This window comes from Phasianus colchicus, chromosome 34, assembly GCF_987193195.1.
Source record: "Phasianus colchicus chromosome 34, bPhaCol1.hap1.1, whole genome shotgun sequence".
Classification (NCBI taxonomy): domain Eukaryota; kingdom Metazoa; phylum Chordata; class Aves; order Galliformes; family Phasianidae; genus Phasianus; species Phasianus colchicus.
The window spans coordinates 1,731,332-1,755,875 of NC_143469.1; the positions used below are offsets into that span (position 1 = coordinate 1,731,332).

At 60.0% G+C, this 24,544-nt stretch overlaps 2 protein-coding genes across 9 annotated transcripts in view; one reads left to right on the forward strand and one right to left on the reverse strand.

The window, feature by feature from the left end:
- Positions 1 to 1,330: 1,330 nt before the first annotated feature.
- Positions 1,331 to 11,110, reverse strand: LOC149913854 (uncharacterized). 2 transcript variants are annotated; one of them, XM_090128573.1, is made up of 3 exons: positions 10,860 to 11,110; positions 6,618 to 6,654; positions 1,331 to 2,872 (listed from the first exon to the last, which is right to left on the reverse strand). In XM_090128573.1, exons 1-3 carry the CDS (start codon positions 11,022 to 11,024, stop codon positions 2,451 to 2,453), a joined length of 624 nt encoding a protein of 207 aa, XP_089984699.1. In that variant the 5' UTR covers positions 11,025 to 11,110; the 3' UTR covers positions 1,331 to 2,450. The 2 variants fall into 2 exon arrangements, with proteins under 2 accessions (XP_089984699.1, XP_089984700.1); XM_090128574.1 differs by having other exon boundaries at positions 6,618 to 6,651; positions 10,860 to 11,106.
- Positions 10,884 to 24,544, forward strand: part of HACL2 (2-hydroxyacyl-CoA lyase 2) — a 29,453-nt gene continuing 15,792 nt past the window's right edge. The window contains exons 1-5 of one of the 7 annotated variants that reach the window (XM_090128567.1): positions 10,884 to 10,997; positions 16,509 to 16,668; positions 20,415 to 20,466; positions 23,014 to 23,134; positions 23,231 to 23,432. In XM_090128567.1, the coding sequence (XP_089984693.1) occupies positions 23,021 to 23,134; positions 23,231 to 23,432 (316 nt within the window). In that variant the 5' untranslated portion in view covers positions 10,884 to 10,997; positions 16,509 to 16,668; positions 20,415 to 20,466; positions 23,014 to 23,020. Of the gene's footprint in view, positions 10,998 to 16,385; positions 16,760 to 19,596; positions 19,609 to 20,414; positions 20,467 to 23,013; positions 23,135 to 23,230; positions 23,433 to 24,544 lie in introns of those variants that run through there. The other 6 variants (XM_090128572.1, XM_090128568.1, XM_090128566.1 and 3 more) reach the window with 6 other exon arrangements.

Consider the following 24,544-nt stretch of genomic DNA (forward strand, 5'->3'; position numbering starts at 1 on the left):
CCACGCTGTCGCCAAGTGGCCCAAAACTTGTCCTCATGTTTTCCCCCGGCTGTCCCCAAATTGTCCCCACATTGTGCCCAGAATTGTCCCCACGCTCTCCCCAAGTGTCCCCATCTTGCCTCCATCTTTCTGTCCCCAAATTGCCCCCAAACTGTCCCCAAATTGTCCCCACGCTGTCGCCAAGTGGCCCCAAACTTGTCCCCAACTTGTCCCCATGTTGCCCCCAAAGTGGTCCCCACGCTGTCCCCAAGTTGTGCCCATGTTGCCTCCATCTTGCTGTCCCCAAATTGTCCCCAAACTGTCCCCATGCTGTCCCCAAATTGTCCCCACGCTGCTGCCAAGTGGCCCGAAACTTGTCCCTATGTTGTCCCCCCAGCTGTCCCCAAATTGTCCCCATATTGCCCCCAAAAGTGGTCCCCATGCTGTTCCCAAGCTGTCCCCATGTGGCCTCCATCTTTCTGTCCCCAAATTGTCCCCATGCTGTCGCCAAGTGGCCCAAAACTTATCCCGATGTTGTCACCACATCTGTCCCCAAATTGTCCCAACATTGCCCCCAATATTGTCCCCACGCTGTCCCCAAGTGTCCCCATGTTGCCTCCATCTTACTGTCCCCAAATTGTCCCCATGCTGTCACCAAGTGGCCCCAAACTTGTCCCCACGTTGCCCCCAAAGTCGTCCCCACGCTGTCCCCAAGCGTCCCCATGTTGCCTCCATCTTGCTGTCCTCAAAGTTGTCCCCAAATTGTCCCCACGCTGTCACCAAGTGCCCCAAAACTTGTCCCCATGTTGTCCCCAATATTGCCCCCCAAACGGTCCCCACACTGTCCCCAAGCTGTCCCCATCTTGCCTCTCCATCTCTCTGTCCCCAAATTGTCCCCATGCTGTCACCAAGTGGCCCAAAACTTGCCCCCATGTTGTCCCCAAATTGTCCCCAAATTGTCCCCACATTGCCCCCAAATTGTCCCCACGCTGCCTCCATCTTGCTGTCCCCAAATTGTCCCCAAGCTGTCCCCAGCTGAAGACACTCTGGAGCCACACAGACAGCAGTGCCACCCCCTCCCCTCCATTCCTGGGGGCAGGGACCCCCCGGTAGCCCCTGGGGACACAGGGCCATCGATGTCCCCAAGCACAGAGTGACACTGTGGCACCACTCCGGTCCCCTCACAGCGGAGGGAGCACAGAGATCCCCCTCCCCCCCCCCCACCAAGGAATTCCCCTTTTTTGGTGGAAATCAACCCACTTTGGAGAACCATAAATAAATTTATTAATTAATAAATAAAGTGGCTCTGAGCACCAGAAAATAACTTAGGGGGGGGAGGGGAACTCCTCCCCCCCCCCCCAGACCAGCTGGGGGGAGGGGTTAGCGGGGACCCCCCCAATGCTTCCAGGCATGGAGGGGGGTTCCATGGTCCCCGATGTCCCCAAAATGGGAATCAGTGATGTCCCCAAATATCCAGCATGGGGTCGGTCTGCGAGGTTCCTCATTGTCCCCAAATCTCTGAGCCATGGGGGGGGGCTCCAGCACCAAATTGTCAGCGTGGTGGGGGGGCTGAAATTGTCCCTCGATGTCCCCAAATCTCCGGATATAGAGGACACCGTTGTCACCAAATGGCCAGTTTGGGGACACGGGTCTTTGGCCATAGAGGTCAACAGTGTGTCCTGATGTTCCCAAATCTCTGGGCATCGGGGTCTTGGGATTCCAATCTCCAGGCATGGAGGTCAACGATGTCCCTTGATGTCCCCAAATCTTTGAGCATGGAAGTCAGTGATGTCCCCAAATCTCCACACATTGGGGTCTCGGGACCCACATCTCCAGACACAGAGGTCAGCAATGTCCCTTGATGTCCCCAAATCTTTGGACACGGAGGTCAGCAATGTCCCTTGATGTCCCCAAATTTGTGGACACGGAGGTCAACAATGTCCCCTGATGTCCCCAAATCTTTGGATACGTGGGTCCTGGGATCCATACACACAGCCAAGAAGTTGGCAATGCCCCTTGATGTCCCCAAATTTGTGGACACGGAGGTCAACGATGTCCCTTGATGTCCCCAAATCTCTGGACACGGAGGTCAACGATGTCCCTTGATGTCCCCAAAATTCTGGACATGGAGGTCAGCAATGTCCCTTGATGTCCCCAAATCTCTGGACACGGAGGTCAACGATGTCCCCTGACTTCCCCAAATCTTTGGACACGTGGGTCCTGGGATCCAAACACGCAGCCAAGGAGTTGGCAATGCCCCTTGATGTCCCCAAATTTGTGGACACGGAGGTCAACGATGTCCCTTGACGTCCCCAAATCTCTGGGCATTGGGATCCAAATATCTCCAATCACTGAGGCCAGCGACGTCCCTTGACATCTCCAAACCTCCAACCGTGGGGCTGCCACCACCCCCAATTCCTTCCAGTCCCCCCTTTGCACTCCACCTCCACTCCACGGACGCTCCCCACTCGTCACCCCCCGGCGATGCGCAACAGCCCCACGAAATTTCCTTCCCTCTCGTCCTGTGCCATCTGCCACTCGTCCCCTTGGATGTCCCCAACCATCCGAAAGCTGAGGACGTCTCCGGGTTGCAGCTGCCCCACAGCTTGTGCCAAACCCGAACGTGTTGGGCCGGATCCGGAGCCGTCGGGTAAGGCCAATGGTACGGCCAACAAGGGATGGGTGGAACCGGCGCGGTGCAGCTGGAGGGTGACATTGCCAGGGGGACAAGAGGTGGCCGTGCAGGTGACAGCAAATTGGCCGTACAGGAGGTAGAGTCCCCCCGATGCCACCTGCAGCCCGCGGGCTGTCGCCTGAACGTCGCCGCTGAGGAAGACTCCGTTGATGCCTTCTTCGTAGCGCCAGTTGGGTCCCGACGGCACCGTGAGGGATGCTGCAGGTGGAGATATGGGGTTTATGGGGTCACAGTGGCACTGCCAGTAGATGTAGGGGGCAGGGATTGGGGTTCATGGGGTCCTGATGGCACCACGAGTGAAGGTAGGGGGCAGGGATTGGGGTTAAGGTCCCCAAATCCCTGGACACGGAGGTCAACGATGTCCCCAAATCTTTGAGCTGATGGAACCACCATTGAATGTAGGGGGCAGGGATTGGGGTTCATGGGGTCCTGATGGCACCACTAGTGAACGTAGGGGGCAGGGATGTGGGGTTCATGGGGTCCTGATGGCACCGCCAGTGAATGTAGGGGGCAGGGATGTGGGGTTAATGTCCCCAAATCCCTGGACATGGAGGTCAATGATGTCCCCAAATCTTTGAGCTGATGGCACCAACAGTGAAGCTGAGGGCAGGGATATGGATTAATAGGGTCACAATGGCACTGCCAGTAAATGTAGGGGGCAGGGATTGGGGTTCATGGGGTCCTGATGGCACCACGAGTGAAGGTAGGGGGCAGGGATTGGGGCTAAGGTCCCCAAATCCCAGGACACGGAGGTCAACGATGTCCCCAAATCTTTGAGCTGATGGAACCACCATTGAATGTAGGGGGCAGGGATTGGGGTTAATGGGGTCCTGATGGCACCACGAGTGAAGGTAGGGGGCAGGGATGTGGGGTTAATGTCCCCAAATCCCTGGACACGGAGGTCAACGATGTCCCCAAATCTTTGAGCTGATGGCACCAACAGTGAAGCTGAGGGCAGGGATATGGATTAATAGGGTCACAATGGCACTGCCCGTAAATGTAGGGGGCAGGGATGTGGGGATCATGGGGTCCTGATGGCACCACGAGTGAAGGTAGGGGGCAGGGGTGTGGGGTTAATGTCCCCAAATCCCTGGACATGGAGGTCAATGATGTCCCCAAATCTTTGAGCTGATGGCACCAACAGTGAAGCTGGGGGCAGGGATTGGGACCCACGTGGGGTGACCCTATAAGGAACAGGGTGCACCCAGGGACACAGGGTGACCCTATAAGGAACAGGGTGCTCCCAGGGACGTGGGGTGACCCTATCAGGAACAGGGTGCTCCTAGGAACATGGGATGATCCTATAAAGAACAGGGTGCTCCCAGGGACATGGGGTGACCCTATTAGGAACAGGGTGCTCCCAGGGATGTGGGGTGACCCTATAAGGAAAAGGGTGCTCTCAGGGACGTGGGGTGACCCTATTAGGAACAGGGTGCTCCCAGGGACACAGGGTGACCCTATAAGGAACAGGGTGCTCTCAGGGACACAGGGTGACCCTATAAGGAACAGGGTGTTCCCAGGGATGTGGGATGACCCTATTATTAACAGGGTGCTCCCAGGGACGTGGGGTGACCCTATAAGGAACAGGGTGCTCCCAGGAATGTGGGATGGCCCTATTAGGAACAGGGTGCACCCAGGGATGTGGGATGATCCTATAAGGAACAGGGTGCTCCCAGGGACACAGGGTGACCCTATAAGGAACAGGGTGCTGCCAGGGACACAGGGTGACCCTATTATTAACAGGGTGCTCCCAGGGACGTGGGGTGACCCTATAAGGAACAGGGTGCTCCCAGGAATGTGGGATGGCCCTATTAGGAACAGGGTGCACCCAGGGATGTGGGATGATCCTATAAGGAACAGGGTGCTCCCAGGGACACAGGGTGACCCTATTAAGAACAGGGTGCTGCCAGTGACACAGGGTGACCCTATAAGGAACAGGGTGCTCCCAGGGATGTGGGGTGACCCTATAAGGAACAGGGTGCACCCAGGGACGTGGGATGATCCTATAAGGAACAGGGTGCTCCCAGGGACGTGGGGTGACCCTATTAGGAAAAGGTGCACCCAGGGACGTGGGGTGACCCTATTAGGAACAGGGTGCACCCAGGGACACAGGGTGACCCTATTAAGAACAGGGTGCTCCCAGGGACGTGGGGTGACCCTATAAGGAACAGGGTGCTCCCAAGGACATGGGGTGACCCTATTAAGAACAGGGTGCTGCCAGGGACGTGGGATGACCCTATAAGGAACAGGGTGCTCCCAGGGATGTGGGGTGACCCTATTAGGAAAAGGTGCACCCAGGGACGTGGGATGATCCTATAAGGAACAGGGTGCTCTCAGGGACACAGGGTGACCCTATAAGGAACAGGGTGCACCCAGGGACACAGGGTGACCCTATTAGGAACAGGGTGCTGCCAGTGACACGGGGTGACCCTATTAAGAACAGGGTGCACCCAAGGACATGGGGTGACCCTATTAGGAACAGGCTGCTCCCAGGGATGTGGGGTGATCCTATTAGGAAAAGGGTGCACCCAGGGAAACAGGGTGACCCTATTAGGAACAGGGTGCTGCCAGTGACACGGGGTGACCCTATAAGGAACAGGGTGCACCCAGGGACATGGGGTGACCCTATAAGGAACAGGGTGCTCCCAGGGACGTGGGGTGACCCTATAAGGAACAGGGTGCTCCCAGGGATGTGGGATGACCCTATAAGGAACAGGGTGCACCCAGGGATGTGGGATGATCCTATAAGGAACAGGGTGCTCCCAGGGACACAGGGTGACCCTATTAAGAACAGGGTGCTCCCAGGGACACAGGGTGACCCTATAAGGAACAGGGTGCTGCCAGTGACACAGGGTGACCCTATAAGGAACAGGGTGCTTCCAGGGACACGGGGTGACCCTATTAGGAACAGGGCTCTCCCAGGGATGCTCCCCGTCACAGGGTGCTCCCAGGAATGTGGGATGGCCCTATTAGGAACAGGGTGCACCCAGGGATGTGGGATGATCCTATAAGGAACAGGGTGCTCCCAGGGACACAGGGTGACCCTATTAAGAACAGGGTGCTCCCAGGGACACAGGGTGACCCTATTAAGAACAGGGTGCTCCCAGGGACACAGGGTGACCCTATTAAGAACAGGGTGCTGCCAGTGACACAGGGTGACCCTATAAGGAACAGGGTGCTCTCAGGGACACAGGGTGACCCTATAAGGAACAGGGCTCTCCCAGGGACACGGGGTGACCCTATAAGGAACAGGGTGCTCCCAGTGACACGGGGTGACCCTATTAGGAACAGGGTGCACCCAGGGACGTGGGGTGACCCTATAAGGAACAGGGTGCTGCCAGTGACACGGTGTGACCCTATAAGGAACAGGGCTCTCCCAGGGATGCTCCCCGTCACCATGGCAACCAGGGGCACCAAGGATGCTCCGTGTCGCCATGGGGACCACAGGGGGCACCCGGGATTCTCCGTGACACCCTGGGGACACTCCGTGACGCTTTGGGGACAATCGTCTCCCCGGTGCCACCCACCAGATGCTCCACTTTGGGGACAATCGTCTGTCCGTCCGTCCCCCCCCCTCCCCGTGCCACCCCCGGATGCTCCATTTTGGGGACGTCTGTTTCCTTTCTGAGGTCAGAACGGGGAACCCACGCGCGACGCTTTCGAGATGACGGGAGGTGACATCGCCGTCCTCAACATCCCCAAATGTCCCCACCCCCCCAAAATGTCCCCACCCCTCAATTTCCCCACCCCCAAACGCCTCCCCCCCCCCCGGCGCAAACATCTCCCCCCTTTAATATCCCCATCCCTAACGTCACTACACCCTAATGTCCCCCCACCCCAAATATCCCTGCCCCCCAATGTCCCTAACCCCCTAAATGTCCCTGCCCCCAAATGTCCCCGCCCCCAAATTTCCCCCCCCCCCAAATATCCCCACAGCACTTACCAGCACTCAGCAACACGTGGGCAGCCGTGGCACTCTGCTTTGGGGAGGGGGGGGGGGGGAAAGGAAGGAGTCAGTGGAAGGAACGAGGTGTCCCCATTCATTTCGGGTGTGTCGTGCCCCCCCCCTCCCCAAAATACTCCTCTCCACCCCCCCCCCCCCCCCAACCCCCACCTCCCTCCCTCCTCCGGTGCTGATGGGGAAGTCGGGATTTGGGGACTTTCCAACACCAGGAGGTATTTTGGGGGGGTCCCCAAGGGAAGGGGAGTGAGACATAGATTTTGGGGGGGGGGGGTGGTGGTATTTTGGGGGGGTCCCCAAGGGGAAGGGGAGTGAGCCAGAGATTTGGGGGGGGGGGTTTGGGGGGGCGGGGGGGATGGATTTTGGGGGGGTCCCCAAGGGAAAGGAAGTGAGTCAGAGATTTGGGGGGGGTCCCCAAGGGAAGGGGAGTGAGCCATAGATTTTGGGGGGGGGGGGATGGTATTTTGGGGGGGTCCCCAATGGAAGGGGAGTGAGCCAAAGATTTTGGGGGGGACAACGTTTTTTTGGGGGGGTCCCCAATGGATGGGGAGCGAGCCATAGTTTTTTTGGGGGGGGAGGGGGGGATGGTTTTTGGGGGGGTCCCCAATGGAAAGGGAGTGAGCCATAGATTTGGGGGGTGGGGGGGGATGGTATTTTGGGGGGGGTCCCCAAGGGGAAGGGGAGTGAGCCAGAGATTTGGGGGGGGGGTTTTGGGGGGGAGGGGGGGGATGGATTTTGGGGGGGTCCCCAAGGGAAAGGAAGTGAGTCAGAGATCTGGGGGGGTCCCCAAGGGAAGGGGAGTGAGACATAGATTTGGGGGGGGGGGGATGGTATTATGGGGGGGTCCCCAAAGGGAAGGGGAGTGAGCCAGAGATTTGGGGGGGGGGGGTTGGGGTGGAGGGGGGGATGGATTTTGGGGGGGTCCCCAAGGGAAAGGAAGTGAGTCAAAGATTTGGGGGGGGTCCCCAAGGGAAGGGGAGTGAGCCATAGATTTTGGGGGAGAGAGGGGGGATGATTTTTGGGGGGGGTCTCCAATGGAAGGGGAGTGAGACATAGATTTTGGGGGGGGGGGATGGTATTTTGGGGGGGTCCCCAATGGAAAGGGAGTGAGCCATAGATTTGGGGGGAGAGGGGGGATGGTTTTTGGGGGGGGTCTCCAAGGGAAAGGGAGTGAGCCAGAGATTTTGGGGGGGGGGGAGAAGGGGGATGGTTTTTGGGGAGGGGGGCAAGGGAAGGGGAGTGAGCCATAGATTTGGGGGGGGGACAACGGTATTTTGGGGGGGGTCTCCAAGGGGAGTGAGCCATAGATTTTGGGGGAGTGAGGGGGGATGGTTTTTGGGGGGGGTCCCCAATGGAAGGAGAGTGAGCCATAGATTTTGGGGGGGGGGAGGGAGGGATGGTTTTTGGGGGGGTCCCCAAGGGAAAGGGAGTGAGCCAGAGATTTGGGGGGGGGGGACACAACGGTATTTTGGGGGGGGGTCCCCAATGGAAGGAGAGTGAGCCATAGATTTGAATGGGGGGGGGGGGGGAGGGGAAGGTTGGTTCTTTTGGGATGAAGGCAGATTTTGTGCCCCCCCCCAACATTGCTCCCACCCCGGACGGACGGACGGACGAATGGACAGCTGGAAGGGTGTGGGATGGACAGACAGACAGACGGACGTGTGGACGAACGGGTAACAGGAAGGGGGAGTGGTGGGCAGACGGACAGACGGACAGACAGACGGACTCTCCCATGGGTGGATGGAGAGCTGGACAGACAGACGGACAGACAGACAGGCGGACAGCTGCGCGGACAATTGGATGGATGGAAAGACGGACACGCGCATGGACACCCAGACGGGCGGAGACCCGGACGGACGGACAGCTGGACAGAAAGACGGACAACGGGGACACGCAGATGGATGCCAAACTGGACAGACAGACAGACAGACAGACAGACACCTGGACAGACAGAAAGATGGGCAAGTGGGTGGACAAACGGATGGACAGAGGGATGACAGGACAGACAGACACCTGGATGGACAGCTGGACAAAGCGGCACCCAGACAGGCGGACAACTGGGCAAACAGACAACCAGACAGACAGACGGACAGAGGAACAACCGGGTGGACAGACAGCTGGACAGGGGGACAGCTGGACGGACAGAGAGAAGGATAACCAGACGGACAGACAGACAGGCAGGCAGAGGAACAGGCAGAGATGGACAGACCGCTGGATGGAGGGACAACCGGATGGACAGACAGATGGACAATCAGATGGAGGGACAGTCGAACAACCAGACAGACAGACAAAGGAACAACTGGGCGGACAGGCAGGAATAATCAGAAGGACGGACAGACGGCAGGTGGACAACCAGGTGGACAGACAGACTGACAGTTGACTGACTGACAGACAGATGAAAAGACAGCCGGACAGAGAGACAAGCAGACAGACAGAGGGACAACTGGACGGCCGGGCAGTTGGCCAGACAGAGGGACAAGCAGACAGACAAGCAGACAGCCACCTGGATGGACAGATGGACAGGCAGGCAGGTGGACATCTGGATGGGCAAACGGATGGACAGATGGACAGACGGACAGATGAACAGACACCTGGATTGATGGACAGACAGACATCTGGATGGACTGACATCTGGACGGAAAGATGGACAGATAGACACCGGGATGGACAGATGAAAGGACGGACAGACAGATGGGCACCTGGATGGGCAGACGGGCGGATGGACAGACAGACACGTAGATGGGCACCTGGATGGATGGACAGACGGACGGATGGGCACCTGGTTGGGCAGACATGGATGGATGGACGGACAGACACATGGATGAGCACCTGGATGGGGGCGAACAGATAGACAGACAGATGGGCACCTGGATGGATGGACGGACGGATGAATGGATGGACAGACAGACGGGATGGACAGACATGGATGAGTGGACGAACAGACACACGGATGGGCACCTGGATGGACGGACAGATGGACGGATGGATGGACGAACGGACAGATCAGACGGACAGATGGGCACCTGGACGGACAGTCATGGACGGAAGGACAGACAGACACATGGACGGGCACCTGGATGGACAGCCAGATGAACGAACGGACGGACAGATGGACAGACACATGGATGGGCACCTGGATGGACAGACAGATGGATGGACGGACGGACACATAGACAGGCACCTGGATGGACAGACAGGTGGATGGATGGACGGACAGCCACATAGATGGGCACCTGGATGGACGGACAGATGGACGGACAGACAGACAGATGGCCAGACACATGGATGGGCACCTGGATGGACAGACAGATGGATGGACGGACAGATGGACGAATAGACGGACAGATGGACAGACACATGGATGGGCACCTGGATGGACGGACAGACGAAGGGACAGACAGACAGACAGCTGGACAGATGGACAGATGAATGGAAGGATGGATGGGCAGACGAACGGACGGACAGACAGACAGCTGGGTGGCTGGGCGGACGGACTGACGGACGGACAGACGTACGGACGCATGGGTGGGCACCCAGGTGGAAGGACAGACGGATGGACGGGCAGACGAGCGGACGGACAGACAGACAGCTGGATGGATGGACAGACAGACAGACGAACGGACGGACACATGGGTGAGCACCCGGGTGGAAGGACGGACGGACAGACAGACAGCTGGGCAGCCGGGTGGACGGACTGACGGACAAACAGACGGACGGACGCATGGGTGAGCACCCGGGTGGAAGGACGGACGGACAGACAGACAACTGGGCAGCCGGGTGGACGGACTGACGGACAAACAGACGGACGGACGCATGGGTGAGCACCCGGGTGGAAGGACGGACGGACAGACAGACAGCTGGGCAGCCAGGTGGACGGACTGACGGACAGACGGACGGACTGACGGACGGACACACGTGTGGGCACCCGGGTGGAAGGACGGACGGATGAACGGGCAGACGAACGGACGGACAGACAGACAGACACGTGGGTGGCTGGGGGGACGGACTGACGGACAGACAGACGTAGGGACGGACGGACACACGGGTGGGCACCCGGGTGGAAGGACGGACGGGCAGAAGAACGGACGGACAGACAGACACGTGGGTGGCTGGGCGGACGGACGGGCAGACGAACGGACGGACAGACAGACAGCTGGGCGGCCGGACTGACGGACTGACAGACGGACGGACAGACAGACGGACGCCCCCCCCCTTCCTCCCCACCTGCTCGCGGTTCCCCCCTCGCAGCACGCAGAGCGCAACGACGGCGGCGGAAGCGGCGGCACCGAACGCGGCGGCTCCGACGGAGGCGAAAACCGAGAGGAGGAAACGGCGGCGGCGGCGGCGATGAACGGAGGAGCGGTGAGGGGGGGGCGCGGGGGGGGACATGGCGGCGGGAGGAGAACGGAGGAACGGAGCTTATAGAGGGATGGAGCCGGACGGAGGGGAGGGGGGAAAAGGGGGGGACCCCGCCTCCGGGGGTGGGAAAGGGGCCGCCCCGGTCTGTCCCCACCTCCGGGTGGTGCTTAAATAAGGGGGGGGGGGGGGAGGGGGAAAGGGGGGGGGTTATTTTGGGGGTGTGGCATTGGGGGTCTCGTATTGGGGGGCTGACATAGGGGGGCTTCTGTGGGGGGGGTGGAAGTGAGGGGGGGTCTCGTATGGGGTCTCGAATGGAAGGGGGGTCACACATGGGGTCTTATATGGGGGGGGGGGTCTATCATGGGGGGCTTCTATGGGTGGCATATGGAAGGGGAGGGGGTCTCATATGTGGGGGGGGGTCTCCCATGTGGGGGGGTCTATGGGTGTCATATGGGAGGGGGGGCTCTCCTATAGGGTCTCATATGGAAGTGTGGGGGGAGGGGATGGGGGGGGTCGCATATGGGGTGTGACGTATTGGGGGGCTGACATAGGGGGGCTTCTGTGGGGGGGGTGTGGAGGTGAGGGGGGGTCTCCTATGGGGTCTGGATTTGAAGGGGGGGTCACACATGGGGTCTTATATGGGGGGGCTTCTATGGGGGGCGTAGGGAAGGGGGGGTGGTTCTGCTATGAGGTCTCATATGTGGGGGGGGGTCTCCCATGGGGGGGGGTCTATGAGTGTCAAATGGAAGGGGGGGCTCTCCTATAGGGTCTCATATGGAAGTGTGGGGGGAGGGGAAAGGGGGGGGTTATATAGGGGGTGTGACATTGGGGGGGTCTCGTATTGGGGGGATGACATAGGGGGGCTTCTGTGGGGGGGGGTGGAAGTGAGGGGGGGTCTCGTATGGGGTCTCGAATGGAAGGGGGGTCACACATGGGGTCTTATATGGGGGGGGGTCTTTGGGCAGTGTAAGGAAGGGGAAGGGGGGGTTCTCCTATTAGGTCTCATATGTGGGGAGGGGTCTCCCATGGGGGGGGGTCTATGAGTGTCATATGGGAGGGGGGGCTCTCCTATAGGGTCTCATATGGAAGTGTGGGGGGAGGGGAGAGGGGGGGGGTCGTATATGGGGTGTGACGTATTGGGGGGCTGACATAGGGAGGCTTCTGTGGGGGGAGGGTGGAAGTGAGGGGGGGTCTCGTATGGGGTCTCGATTTGAAGGGGGGTCACACATGGGGTCTTATATGGGGGGGGGTCTATCATGGGGGGCTTCTATGGGTGGCATATGGAAGGGGAGGGGGTTTCATATGTGGGGGGGGGTCTCCCATGTGGGGGGGTCTATGGGTGTCATATGGGAGGGGGGGCTCTCCTATGGGGTCTCATATGGAAGTGTGGGGGGAGGGGATGGGGGGGGTCGTATAGGGGGTGTGACATTGGGGGTCTCGTATTGGGGGGCTGACATAGGGGGGCTTCTGGGGGGGGGGGTGTGGAGGTGAGGGGGGGTCTCGTATGGGGTCTCGAATGGAAGGGGGGGTCACACATGGAGTCTTATATGGGGGGGCTTAAATGGGGGGCGTAGGGAAGGGGGGGTGGTTCTGCTATGAGGTCTCATATGTGGGGAGGGGTCTCCCATGGGGGGGGGTCTATGAGTGTCATATGGGAGGGGGGGCTCTCCTATAGGGTCTCATATGGAAGTGTGGGGGGAGGGGATGGGGGGGGTCGTATATGGGATGTGACATTGGGGGTCTCGTATTGGGGGGATGACGTAGGGGGGCTTCTGTGGGGGGGGTGTGGAAGTGAAGGGGGGTCGCGTATGGGGTCTGGATTTGAAGGGGGGGTCACACATGGGGTCTTATATGGGGGGGGTCTATCATGGGGGGCTTCTATGGGTGGCATATGGAAGGGGAGGGGGTCTCATATGTGGGGGGGGGTCTCCCATGGGGGGGGGTCTATGAGTGTCATATGGAAGGGGGGGCTCTCCTATAGGGTCTCATATGGAAGTGTGGAAGGGGGGGGAGGAGGGGGGGTGACTCTTATAGGGAATCCCTATGGAATTTCATATGGGAGGGGGTCTCTCATGAGGGTCTTTTATGGGATCTCATCTGGGGGGCTGTGGGGGGGGGGGAGGAGGGGGGGTTCTCCCATAGAGATCTCGTGGTTGGGGGGGGGAGTGGGGGGGGTCTCCTATGAAGACCTACGGGAGGAGACGGTGTCTCTCCTGGGGTTTAATATTGGGGGGGTGGGGAGGGGTCTCATATTTGGGGTCTCCTATGGGGGTCTCCCATTGCGGGGGTTTCTCTCTCGCCCCCCCCCCACCTCCCCTCTCCCACCCCCCCCCTTTTGGGTCGCACAGCCTCACACAGCCGGGAAGCCGCTCCCCCCCCCCCCCCCCTCGGGGTATTGCGCCCCCCCCGGCTCTTCCCGTTCCTGGCGGAGCGTCGGGAGCTGCGGGGGAAGAGTGGAGGGTTGGGGGGGGGGGGGGGGGGGCAGAAATTCCGTCCCGGCTCCGCCATAGGAAACTCCGCTGCTCCGTCACGGAGGGGGCGGGGCAGGAAATCCCCGGGGGGGGGAGGAGGGGGGGGGGGGGGAGGGACACTTCCCTGCACGGAGGAGGAGGGGGGGGGGGGCCGCTGGGTCCCCCTCCCAATCCGGGAGAGCTCATGAGAGACCGCCCCCCCTCTATGGGGGAATCTTTGAGACCCCCCCCCCTATTGGGAGACCCCCCCCCCCCCATTGGGAGACCCCCTCCCCCCCCCCCCACCGGAGATCTCTTCCATATGCAACCCCCCTCCCCCACCATGGGAGACTTCCATATAGGAGACCCCTCCCCATATGAGAACACGAGATAGGAGACCCCTCCCCATATGAGCCCCCTCCCCATATGAGACCCCTCAATGAGACCCCGACATAGGAGACCCCTCCCCATATGAGATCCCTCCCCACATGAGACCCCTTCCCATATGAGACTCCTCAATGACATCCCGACATATGAGCCCCCTCCCCATATGAGCCCCCTCCCCATATGAGCCCCCTCCCCATATGAGACCCCTCCCTATAGGAGACCCCTCCCCATATGAGACCCCTCCCCACATGAGACCCCTTCCCACATGAGACCCCTTCCCACATGAGACCTCTCCCCAGATGAGACCCCGGCATATGAGACCCCTCCCCATATGAGGCTTCCTCATATGTGACCGCCCCCCCCTCGCCCCCCCCCTCCCCAAAATAATAAATACCCCTCCCCATATGAGACCCCTCCCCATATGAGACTCCTCAATGAGACCCCGACATAGGAGACCCCTCCCCATATGAGACCCCTCCCCACATGAGATCCCTCACTGAGACCCCGACATAGGAGACCCCTCCCCATATGAGCCCCCTCCCCATATGAGACCCCTCCCCACATGAGACCCCTTCCCATATGAGACTCCTCAATGACATCCCGACATATGAGCCCCCTCCCCATATGAGCCCCCTCCCTATATGAGACCCCTCCCCATATGAGCCCCCTCCCCATATGAGACCCCTCCCCATATGAGACCCCTCCCCACATGAGATCCCTCAATGAGACCCCGACATAGGAGACCCCTCCCCATATGAGACCCCTCCCCACATGAGATCCCTCACTGAGACCCCGACATAGGAGACCCTTCCCCATATGAGACCCCTCCCCATATGAGACCCCTCCCCACATGAGACCCCGGCATAGGAGACCCCTCCCCAGATGAGGCTTCCTCATATGTGACCGCCCCCCCCCTCGCCCCCCCCTCCCCAAAATAATAAATACCCCTCCCCATACGAGACCCCTCCCCATATGAGACCCCTCAATGAGACCCCGACATAGGAGACCCCTCCCCATATGAGACCCCTCCCCCTATTAGACCCCTCAATGAGACCCCGGCATAGGAGACCCCTCCCCATATGAGACCCCTTCCCATATGAGACCCCTCAATGAGACCCCGACATAGGAGACCCCTCCCCATATGAGACCCCTCCCCACATGAGATCCCTCACTGAGACCCTGACATAGGAGACCCTTCCCCATATGAGACCCCTCCCCATATGAGACCCCTCCCCACATGAGACCCCTCCCCATATGAGACCCCTGAGACCCCGACATAGGAGACCCCTCCCCACATGAGACCCCTCCCCATATGAGACCCCTCAATGAGACCCCGACATAGGAGACCCCTCCCCATATGAGGCTTCCGCATGGGAGACCCCTCCTCCCCCTCCCCCCCCCCAAAAAAGAAAATTAAGACCCCATAAAGTCCTCCATATGAGACTCCCCCCTGTATGAGATACCATAGGAGACCCCCATAGGAGACCCCTCCCCATAGGAACCCCTTCCCCCATGACACCCCCCCCTCCTTAGGAAGCCCTCCCTATATGTGACCCCTGTGGGAAACCCCCATAGGAGACCCCAGCCCATAGGAGACCCCCCTCATATAAGACCCCTAGGAGGAAACCCCCATAAAAGACCCCTCCCCATATCAGACCCCATGGGAGACCCTCCCCATATAGAACCCCATGGGAAACCCCCATAGGAGACCCCAGCCCTTATGAGGCCCCATAGGAGAACCCCCACTCATGAGACCCTCCCCATATAAGACACTCCCATATGAGACCCCCTCATATGAGACCCCCCCCATATGAGACCCCCTTATATGAGACCCCCCCATATGAGACCCCTCATATAAGACTCCCCCCATATCAGACCCCCCCATATGAGACCCACCCCATATGAAACCCCCTCATATGAGACCCCCCCATGAGACCCCCCATATGAGACCCCCCCATGAGATTCCCTCATATGAAACCCCCCCATATGAGACTCCCATATGAGACCCCCTCATATAAGACCCCCCCCATATGAGACCTCCCCCTATATGAGACCCTCCCCATATGAGACCTCTTCATCTAAGACCCCCCCATATGAGACGCCCTCATATGAGACCCCCCATATGAGACCCCCTCATATAAGCCCCCCCCATATAAGACCCCCGATATGAGACCCCCCCATATGAGACTCCCTCACATGAGACCCTTCCCATATAAGACCCCCCCCATATGAGACCTCCTCATATAAGACCCCCCCCCATATCAGATCCCCTCATATGAGACCTCCCCATATGAGACCCCCCCCATATGAGACCCCCCCATACGAGACCCCCCCCATATGAGACTCCCCAATATGAGACCCCCCCCATATGAGACCCCCCCCATATGAGACTCCCCAATATGAGACCTCCCCCCAATATGAGATCCCTTCATATGAGACCCCCCAATAGGAGACCCCCTCCCAATATGAGACCCCCCCCCCAATATGAGACTCCTTTATATGAGACCCCCCTCCCAATATGAGACCCCCCCCCCATATGAGACCCCCATGGGTGACCCCACGTAGGGCGATGACGGGGAGGTGCCGTGACCCCGCCCCCTTTTTCATTTGGCCCCGCCCCTCCGCCTTCAAGCCCCGCCCGTTTTCCATCCGACCCGCCCTCTTATCCTCCAATCAGCGCGGGGCAGAACTGTCACGTGACACGCGCGAGGCGTGAGCGGAGACGGAAGAGTGCGTCACGTGATCCCGGCGGTTCCGCCATCTCTCTCTGCCCCCGGAAGAACGGAGCTGGTGAAAAGGGGGCGTGGCCACGTGGGCGAAGTGGGCGGGGATTCCAGGTGTGGGCGTGACCTCCAGGTGTGGGCGTGGCTTTCAGGTGTGGGCGGGGCGCTTCTTCCGGAAGGAGCCGCTGGCGGCGGGGGCAGCGAGGTGGGGGGGGGCTGGGGGGGTAGGGGGGGACATGAGGTTTGGAGGGGGGTGACATGGGGCTGGGGGGTGACATGGGGCTGGGGGGTGGGGGGTGACATGGGGGTGGGGGGGTGACTTGGGGGTGGGGGGGGTAACATGGAGTTGGGGGTGTGACATGGGGGTGGGGGGGGGGATGTGAGTCCTAAGGGGGGTTAATGGCACAAGGGGGGGAATGGCATGGGGCAGGGTTGGGGGGCTGGGGGGGACATGGGGTTTGGGGGGTGACATGGGGGCTGGGGGGTGGGGGGTCACATGTGGGTGGGGGGGGGGATGTGAGTCCTAAGGGGGGTTAATGGCACTGGGGGGGGGATTGCATGGGGCAGGGTTGGGGGGTGGGGGGTGACATGGGGCTGGGGGGGGGATACGAGTCCTAAGGGGGGTTAATGGCACCAGGGGGGGGAATGGCATAGGGCAGGGCTGGGGGGTAGGGGGGGACATGGGGTTTGGGGGTGTGACATGGGGGTGGGGGGGGGGATGTGAGTCCTAAGGGGGGGTTAATGGCACCAGGGGGGGAATGGCATGGGGCAGGGTTGGGGGGGCAGGGGGTGACATGGGGGCTGGGGGATGGGGGGTGACATGGGGGTGGGGGGTGACATGGGGTTGGGGGGGTGACATGGGGTTGGGGGGGGGGATATGAGTCCTAAGGGGGGTTAATGGCACCGGGGGGGGGAATGGCATAGGGCAGGGCTGGGGGGTAGAGGGGGACATGGGGTTTGGGGGTGTGACATGGGGGTGGGGGGGGGGATGTGAGTCCTAAGGGGGGTTAATGGCACAAGGGGGGGAATGGCATGGGGCAGGGCTGGGGGGTAGGGGGGGACATGGGGTTGGGGGGGGTGACATGGGGCTGGGGGGGGGATGTGAGTCCTAAGGGGGGGTTAATGGCACCGGGGGGGGAATGGCATGGGGCAGGGCTGGGGGGGGTAGGGGGGGACATGGGGTTTGGGGGTGTGACATGGGGGTGGGGGGGGGGATGTGAGTCCTAAGGGGGGTTAATGGCACCGGGGGGGGAATGGCATGGGGCAGGGCTGGGGGGTGGGGGGTGACATGGGGCTGGGGGGGGGGATACGAGTCCTAAGGGAGGGTTAATGGCACCTGGGGGGGAATAGCATGGGGCAGGGTTGGGGGGCTGGGGGGGACATGGGGTTTGGGGGTGTGACATGGGGGTGGGAGGGGGATGTGAGTCCTAAGGGGGGGTTAATTGCACCGGGGGGGGAATGGCATGGGGCAGGGCTGGGGGGGGTAGGGGGGGACATGGGGTTCGGGGGGGTGACATGGGGTTGGGGGGGGGGATATGAGTCCTAAGGCGGGTTAATGGCACCGGGGGGGGGAATGGCATGGGGCAGGGCTGGGGGGGTAGGGGGGGACATGGGGTTGGGGGGGTGACTTGGGGGTGGGAGGGGGATGTGAGTCCTAAGGGGGGGTTAATTGCACCGGGGGGGGAATGGCATGGGGCAGGGCTGGGGGGAGTAGGGGGGGACATGGGGTTCGGGGGGGTGACATGGGGTTGGGGGGGGGGATATGAGTCCTAAGGCGGGTTAATGGCACCGGGGGGGGGAATGGCATGGGGCAGGGCTGGGGGGGTAGGGGGGGACATGCGGTTGGGGGGGTGACTTGGGGGTGGGGGGTGGGGAGTGACATGGGGGTGGGGGGGTGACATGGGGGTGGGGGGGGGGATGTGAGTCCTAAATGGGGGTGGGGGGGTGACATGGGGGTGGGGGGGGGGGATGTGAGTCCTAAGGGGGTTAATGGCACCGGGGGGGGAATGGCATGGGGCAGGGTTGGGGGGCTGGGGGGGACATGGGGTTGGGGGGATGACATGGGGTTGGGGGGTGGAGGGTGACATGGGGGTGGGGAGTGACATGGGGCTGGGGGGGGGGATGTGAGTCCTAAAGGGGGGTTAATGGCACAAGGGGGGGAATGGCATAGGGCAGGGCTGGGGGGGGTAGGGGGGACATTGGGACTGGGGGCTGGGGGGTGACATGGGTGTGGGGGGTGACATGGGGTTGGAGGGGTGTGACATGGGGCTGGGGGGGTGGGATGTGAGTCCTAAGGGGGGGGTTAATGGCACTGGGGGGGGAATGGCATGGGGCAGGGTTGGGGAGCTGGGGGGGGACATGGGGTTGGGGGGGTGACATGGGGGCTGGGGGGTGGGGGGTCACATGTGGGTGGGGGGGGGGATGTGAGTCCTAAGGGGGGTTAATGGCACCGGGGGGGGAATGGCATAGGGCAGGGCTGGGGGGTGGGGGGTGACATGGGGCTGGGGGGGGGATACGAGTCCTAAGGGGGGGTTAATGGCACCGGGGGGGGAATAGCATGGGGCAGGGTTGGGGGGGGTAGGGGGGGACATGGGGTTTGGGGGTGTGACATGGGGGTGGGGGAGGGGGATGTGAGTCCTAAGGGGGGGTTAATTGCACCGGGGGGGGAATGGCATAGGGCAGGGCTGGGGGGTAGGGAGGGACTTGGGGTTGGGGGGGTGACATGGGGCTGGGGGGGGGGATGTGAGTCCTAAGGGGGGGTTAATGGCACCGGGGGGGGAATGGCATGGGGCAGGGCTGGGGGGGGTAGGGGGGGACATGGGGTTTGGGGGTGTGACATGGGGGTGGGGGGGGGGGATGTGAGTCCTAAGGGGGGGTTAATTGCACCGGGGGGGGAATGGCATAGGGCAGGGCTGGGGGGTAGGGAGGGACTTGGGGTTGGGGGGGTGACATGGGGGTGGGGGGGGTGACATGGGGCTGGGGGAGGGAATGTGAGTCCTAAGGGGGGGTTAATGGCACCAGGGGGGAAATGAGATGGGGCAGGGTTGGGGGGGGGTTGACATGGGGTTGGGAGGGGTGGCATGAGGGTGACATGGGGGTGGGGGGGGTGACATGAGGCTGGGGGGTGTGATGTGAGTCCTAATGGGGGGTTAATGGCACCGGGGGGGGGGGGGAATTAGATGGGACAGGGCTGAGGTGGGTGGGAAGGGGACGTGGGATTGGGATGAATGACATGGGGCAGGGTTGGGGGGAGGGGGGTGACATGGGGCTGGGGGGGGTGACATAGGGCTGCGGGGGGTGGCGTGGGGCTGGGGGGGGTGATGTAGGGCTGGGGGGGGACATGGGGCTGGGGGGGGTGACATAGGGCTGGGGGGGCTGGCGTGGAGCTGGGGGGGGTGATGTGAGTCCTAAGGGGGGGGGGGTTAATGGCACTGGGGGGGAATGGCATGGGGCAGGGTTGGGGGAGGGGGTGTGGGGGGGGGTAATGGGGGTCCTTGGGTGGCACAGGGGTGGTTATGAGTGTTGGAGGAGTTTGTTGGGGGGGGGGGAGGGGGGGGAGGTGCAGAGATACTGGGAGCAGTTTGAGGATGTGCCCAGCACAGCACAGGGGACAGGGATGGGGACAGGGATGGAGTTGGGGGGGGGGTTGGGGTTGGGGTTGGGGTTGTGGGGTGGGGGGGGTGATGCAATAAGGGCAGTGCAGCTCCAAGGTGGTCAAAGGGCAACTGTGACCAAGAAAACAAATGGCAGTGAGCCCAGAAATGGGGACAGCGGGGACTGGGGTGAGCATTGGGGGACAGTTGGAACATTGGGGACCTGCATTGAATGGGAGCAAAAAAAAAAAGAAAAAAAACCCACAGGGAGCTTCCACACTGATTGTCACCTCCTTGTCACCTCCTTGTCACCCAGCAGGTACAGTGCCTCGAGGGGGGGAAGCGACAACCCCAAAAATGTCACCCGTCTGGTGACGTTCTGCGCCCCAAAATTAACATAGCAGCCCCCCACCCCCTTGGGGGGAAAAAGGGCCAGGCTGGGTGTTATCCATCCCTGCCTCTTCCTGGATGCCTTCGTTAAGCTGCACTTATGCAAATGATCTCGGGAATGGGATGGGCTCAATTAAGCTGGCTTCAATTAACCGGCTTTGATTAAGCACCGTCAGTGAGCTGGTATTGTGAACCCCATTGGTGGCCCTGGGAGATGTCACCATTTGGTGCCACCGCATCCCATAGGGGTTCCCTGTCATGGTGTTGGGTGACACTTTGGGGTTGTCACCATCCCTTTGTGTCCCATCCCCCTTTGGTGCCACCAAATCCCACAGGGGTTCCCTATCATGGTGTTGGGTGACACTTTGGGGTTGTCACCATCCCTTTGTGTCCTGTCTCCATTTGATGCCACCACATCTCACAGGGGTTCCCTGTCATGGTGTTGGGTGACACTTTGGTGTTGTCACCATCCCTTTGTGTCCTGTCCCCATTTGCTGCCACCAAATCCCACAGGGGTTCCCTGTCATGGTGTTGGGTGACACTTTGGGGTTGTCACCATTCTCTCTTGTCCCATCCCCCTTTGCTGCCCCCACATCTCATAGGGTTTCCCTGCCATGGTGTTGGGTGACACTTTGGTGTTGTCACCATCCCTTTGTGTCCCATCCCCATTTGCTGCCACCACATCCCACAGGGTTTCCCTATCAGGGTGTTGGGTGACACTTTGGTGTTGTCACCATCCCTTTGTGTCCCATCCCCATTTGCTGCCACCACATCCCACAGGGGTTCCCCAATGCCATTTGGGTGACACTTTGGGGTTGTCACCATCCCTTTGTGTCACCACTTTGGTGACATCACCAACGTGTCACCCAACACCATGACAGGGAACCCCTGTGGGATGTGGTGGCACCAAAGGGGACGGGATACAAAGGGATGGTCCCCATTTGGTGCCACCACATCCCACAGGGGTTCCCCAATGCCATTTGGGTGACACTTTGGGGTTGTCACCATCCCTTTGTGTCCCATCCCCCTTTGGTGCCACCAAATCCCACAGGGGTTCCCTGTCATGGTGTTGGGTGACACTTTGGTGTTGTCACCATCCCTTTGTGTCCCATCCCCCTTTGGTGCCACCAAATCCCACAGGGGTTCCCTCTCATTGTGTTGGGTGACACTTTGGTGTTGTCACCATCCCTTTGTGTCCCATCCCCATTTGCTGCCACCACATCCCACAGGGGTTCCCTGTCAGGGTGTTGGGTGACACTTTGGTGTTGTCACCATCCCTTTGTGTCCCATCCCCCTTTGGTGCCACCAGATCCCACAGGGGTTCCCCAATGCCATTTGGGTGACACTTTGGGGTTGTCACCACCCCTTTGTGTCCCGTCCCCCTTTGGTGCCACCACATCCCACAGGGGTTCCCTGTCATGGTGTTGGGTGACACTTTGGTGTTGTCACCATCCCTTTGTGTCCTGTCCCCATTTGGTGCCACCACATCCCACAGGGGTTCCCTGTCATGGTGTTGGGTGACACTTTGGGGTTGTCACCATTCTCTCTTGTCCCATCCCCCTTTGCTGCCACCACATCTCATAGGGTTTCCCTGCCATGGTGTTGGGTGACACTTTGGTGTTGTCACCATCCCTTTATGTCCTATCCCCCTTTGGTGCCACCACATCCCACAGGGGTTCCCTGTCATGGTGTTGGGTGACACTTTGGGGTTGTCACCATCCCTTTATGTCCTATCCCCCTTTGGTGCCACCACATCCCACAGGGGTTCCCCAATGCCACTTGTGTGACACTTTGGGTTTGTCACCATCCCTTTGCGTCCTGTCCCCATTTGGTGCTACCACATCCCACAGGGGTTCCCCAATGCCATTTGGGTGACACTTTGGTGTTGTCACCATCCCTTTGTGTCCCGTCCCCCTTTGGTGCCACCAAATCCCACAGGGGTTCCCTATCAGGGTGTTGGGTGACACTTTGGGGTTGTCACCATCCCTTTGTGTCCTGTCCCCATTTGCTGCCACCACATCCCACAGGGTTTCCCTATCAGGGTGTTGGGTGACACTTTGGGGTTGTCACCATCCCTTTGTGTCCTGTCTCCATTTGATGCCACCACATCCCACAGGGGTTCCCTGTCATGGTGTTGGGTGACACTTTGGGGTTGTCACCATTCTCTCTTGTCCCATCCCCCTTTGCTGCCACCACATCTCATAGGGTTTCCCTGTCGTGGTGTTGGGTGACACTTTGGGGTTGTCACTAAAGTGGTGACACAAAGGGATGGTGACAACCCCAAAGTGTCACCCAAATGGCATTGGGGAACCCCTGTGGGATGTGGTGGCACCAAAGGGGACCATCCCTTTGTGTCGGGTGGGGATGGGACACAAAGGGATGGTCCCCTTTGGTGCCACCACATCCCACAGGGGTTCCCCAATGCCACTTGGGGTGACACTTTGGTGTCGTCACCACCCCTTTGTGTCCCCCTCAGCATCACCATGGATCTCCTCACCGCTGTGTGCTGCGCCATTGCTGTGCTCCTGGTGACGACGACGGTGGCACTGCTTGGGGCCGCCCATCACTTGGGTCTCCTCTACCAGCTCTTCCACAAGGTAGGCTGAAATAAACCCATTTTTCCTCTTTTCATCACCCCTCGTTTTCTAACCCATCACCCTCCTCACCCCCCCCAAAAAAAAAACCAAAAAAAGGTGGAACCCAAAAGCCCCCGTCACGGCGGTGAGCTGGTGGCCGACGTGCTGAAGGCTCACGGCGTCCGTTTCGTCTTCACCTTGGCTGGTGGTCACATCTCACCCATCTTGGTGGCTGCTGAGAAGGTGGGCATCCGTGTGGTGGACACACGGCACGAGGCCACCGCCGTCTTCGCCGCCGACGCCGTCTCCAGGTTGTCAGGTACAGATGGGGCAAAGGAAAAACCCAGTAGGTAACGCAGAGCTCGTGGCCAACGGCGTCCTCTTCCCCGAAGGGTGGAAAAATTTGGGGTGCCCCAGTTGAGTTGAGCACTCCATGGGTCTCTCCATGAATCATTCTCCCCCTTTATTCTCACCCCAAAGCGATTTGGGATCTCCAGTGTCAGTGGGATGAGCGGAGGTTGACCTCATGGCCAACACCTTCCTTGTGCCCAAAGGATGGAGGATTTTGGGGTGTCCCATTTTTGTGGTGTCCCAGTTGAGTTGATCACTCCATGGGTCTCTCCATGAATCAGTTTCTCCCCCTTTATTCTCACCCCAAACCGATTTGGGATCTCCAGTGTCAGTGGGATGAGCGGAGGTTGACCTCATGGCCAACGTCTTCCTCTTCCCCAAAGGGTGCAAAATTTTGGGGTGCCCCAGTTGAGCGGAGCACTCCATGGGTCTCTCCATGAATCATTCTCCCCATTTATTCTCACCTCAAACCGATTTGGGATCTCCAATGTCAGTGGGATGAGCGGAGGTTGACCTCATGGCCAACATCTTCCTCTTCCACAAAGGATGGAGGATTTTGGGGTGTCCCACCTATATGAGGTTGTAGTTGAGTGGAGCACTCCATGGGTCTCTCCATGAATGAGTTTCTCCCCATTTATTCCCACCCCAAACCAATTTGGGATCTCCAGTATCAATGGGTTGAGCGGAGGTTGATCTCATGGCCAACATCTTCCTCGTCCCTAAAGGGTGCAGGATTTTGGGGTGTCCCACCTTTATGAGGTTGTAGTTGAGTGGAGCAGTCAATGGGTCTCAACATGAAGGGGTTTCTGTCCGTTTATTCTCACCCCAAACCGATTTGGGATCTCCAGTATGAATGGGATGAGCGGAGGTTGACCTCATGGCCAACACCTTCCTTGTCCCCAAAGGATGAAGGATTTCGGGATGTCCCATGTTTACGTGATCCCAGTTGAGCGGAGCGCTCCATGGGTCTCAACATAAAGGGGTTTCTCCCCATTTATTCTCACCCCAAACCGATTTGGGATCTCCAGTGTCAGTGGGATGAGGGGATGTAGACCTCATGGCCAACATCTTCCTCGTCCC

What these genes read in the sequence shown, in the direction of transcription:
- LOC149913854 (XM_090128573.1), bottom strand. Translation starts at nt 11,024, where the DNA reads ATGTCCCCCCCCGCGCCCCCCCCTCACCGCTCCTCCGTTCATCGCCGC. An exon ending in GAGGGGGGAACCGCGAGCAG is followed by an intron (nt 6,655 to 10,859) that starts GTGGGGAGGAAG and finishes CCCTCCCCAAAG; the next exon opens with CAGAGTGCCACGGCTGCCCA. An exon ending in CCACGTGTTGCTGAGTGCTG is followed by an intron (nt 2,873 to 6,617) that starts GTAAGTGCTGTG and finishes CTCCACCTGCAG; the next exon opens with CATCCCTCACGGTGCCGTCG.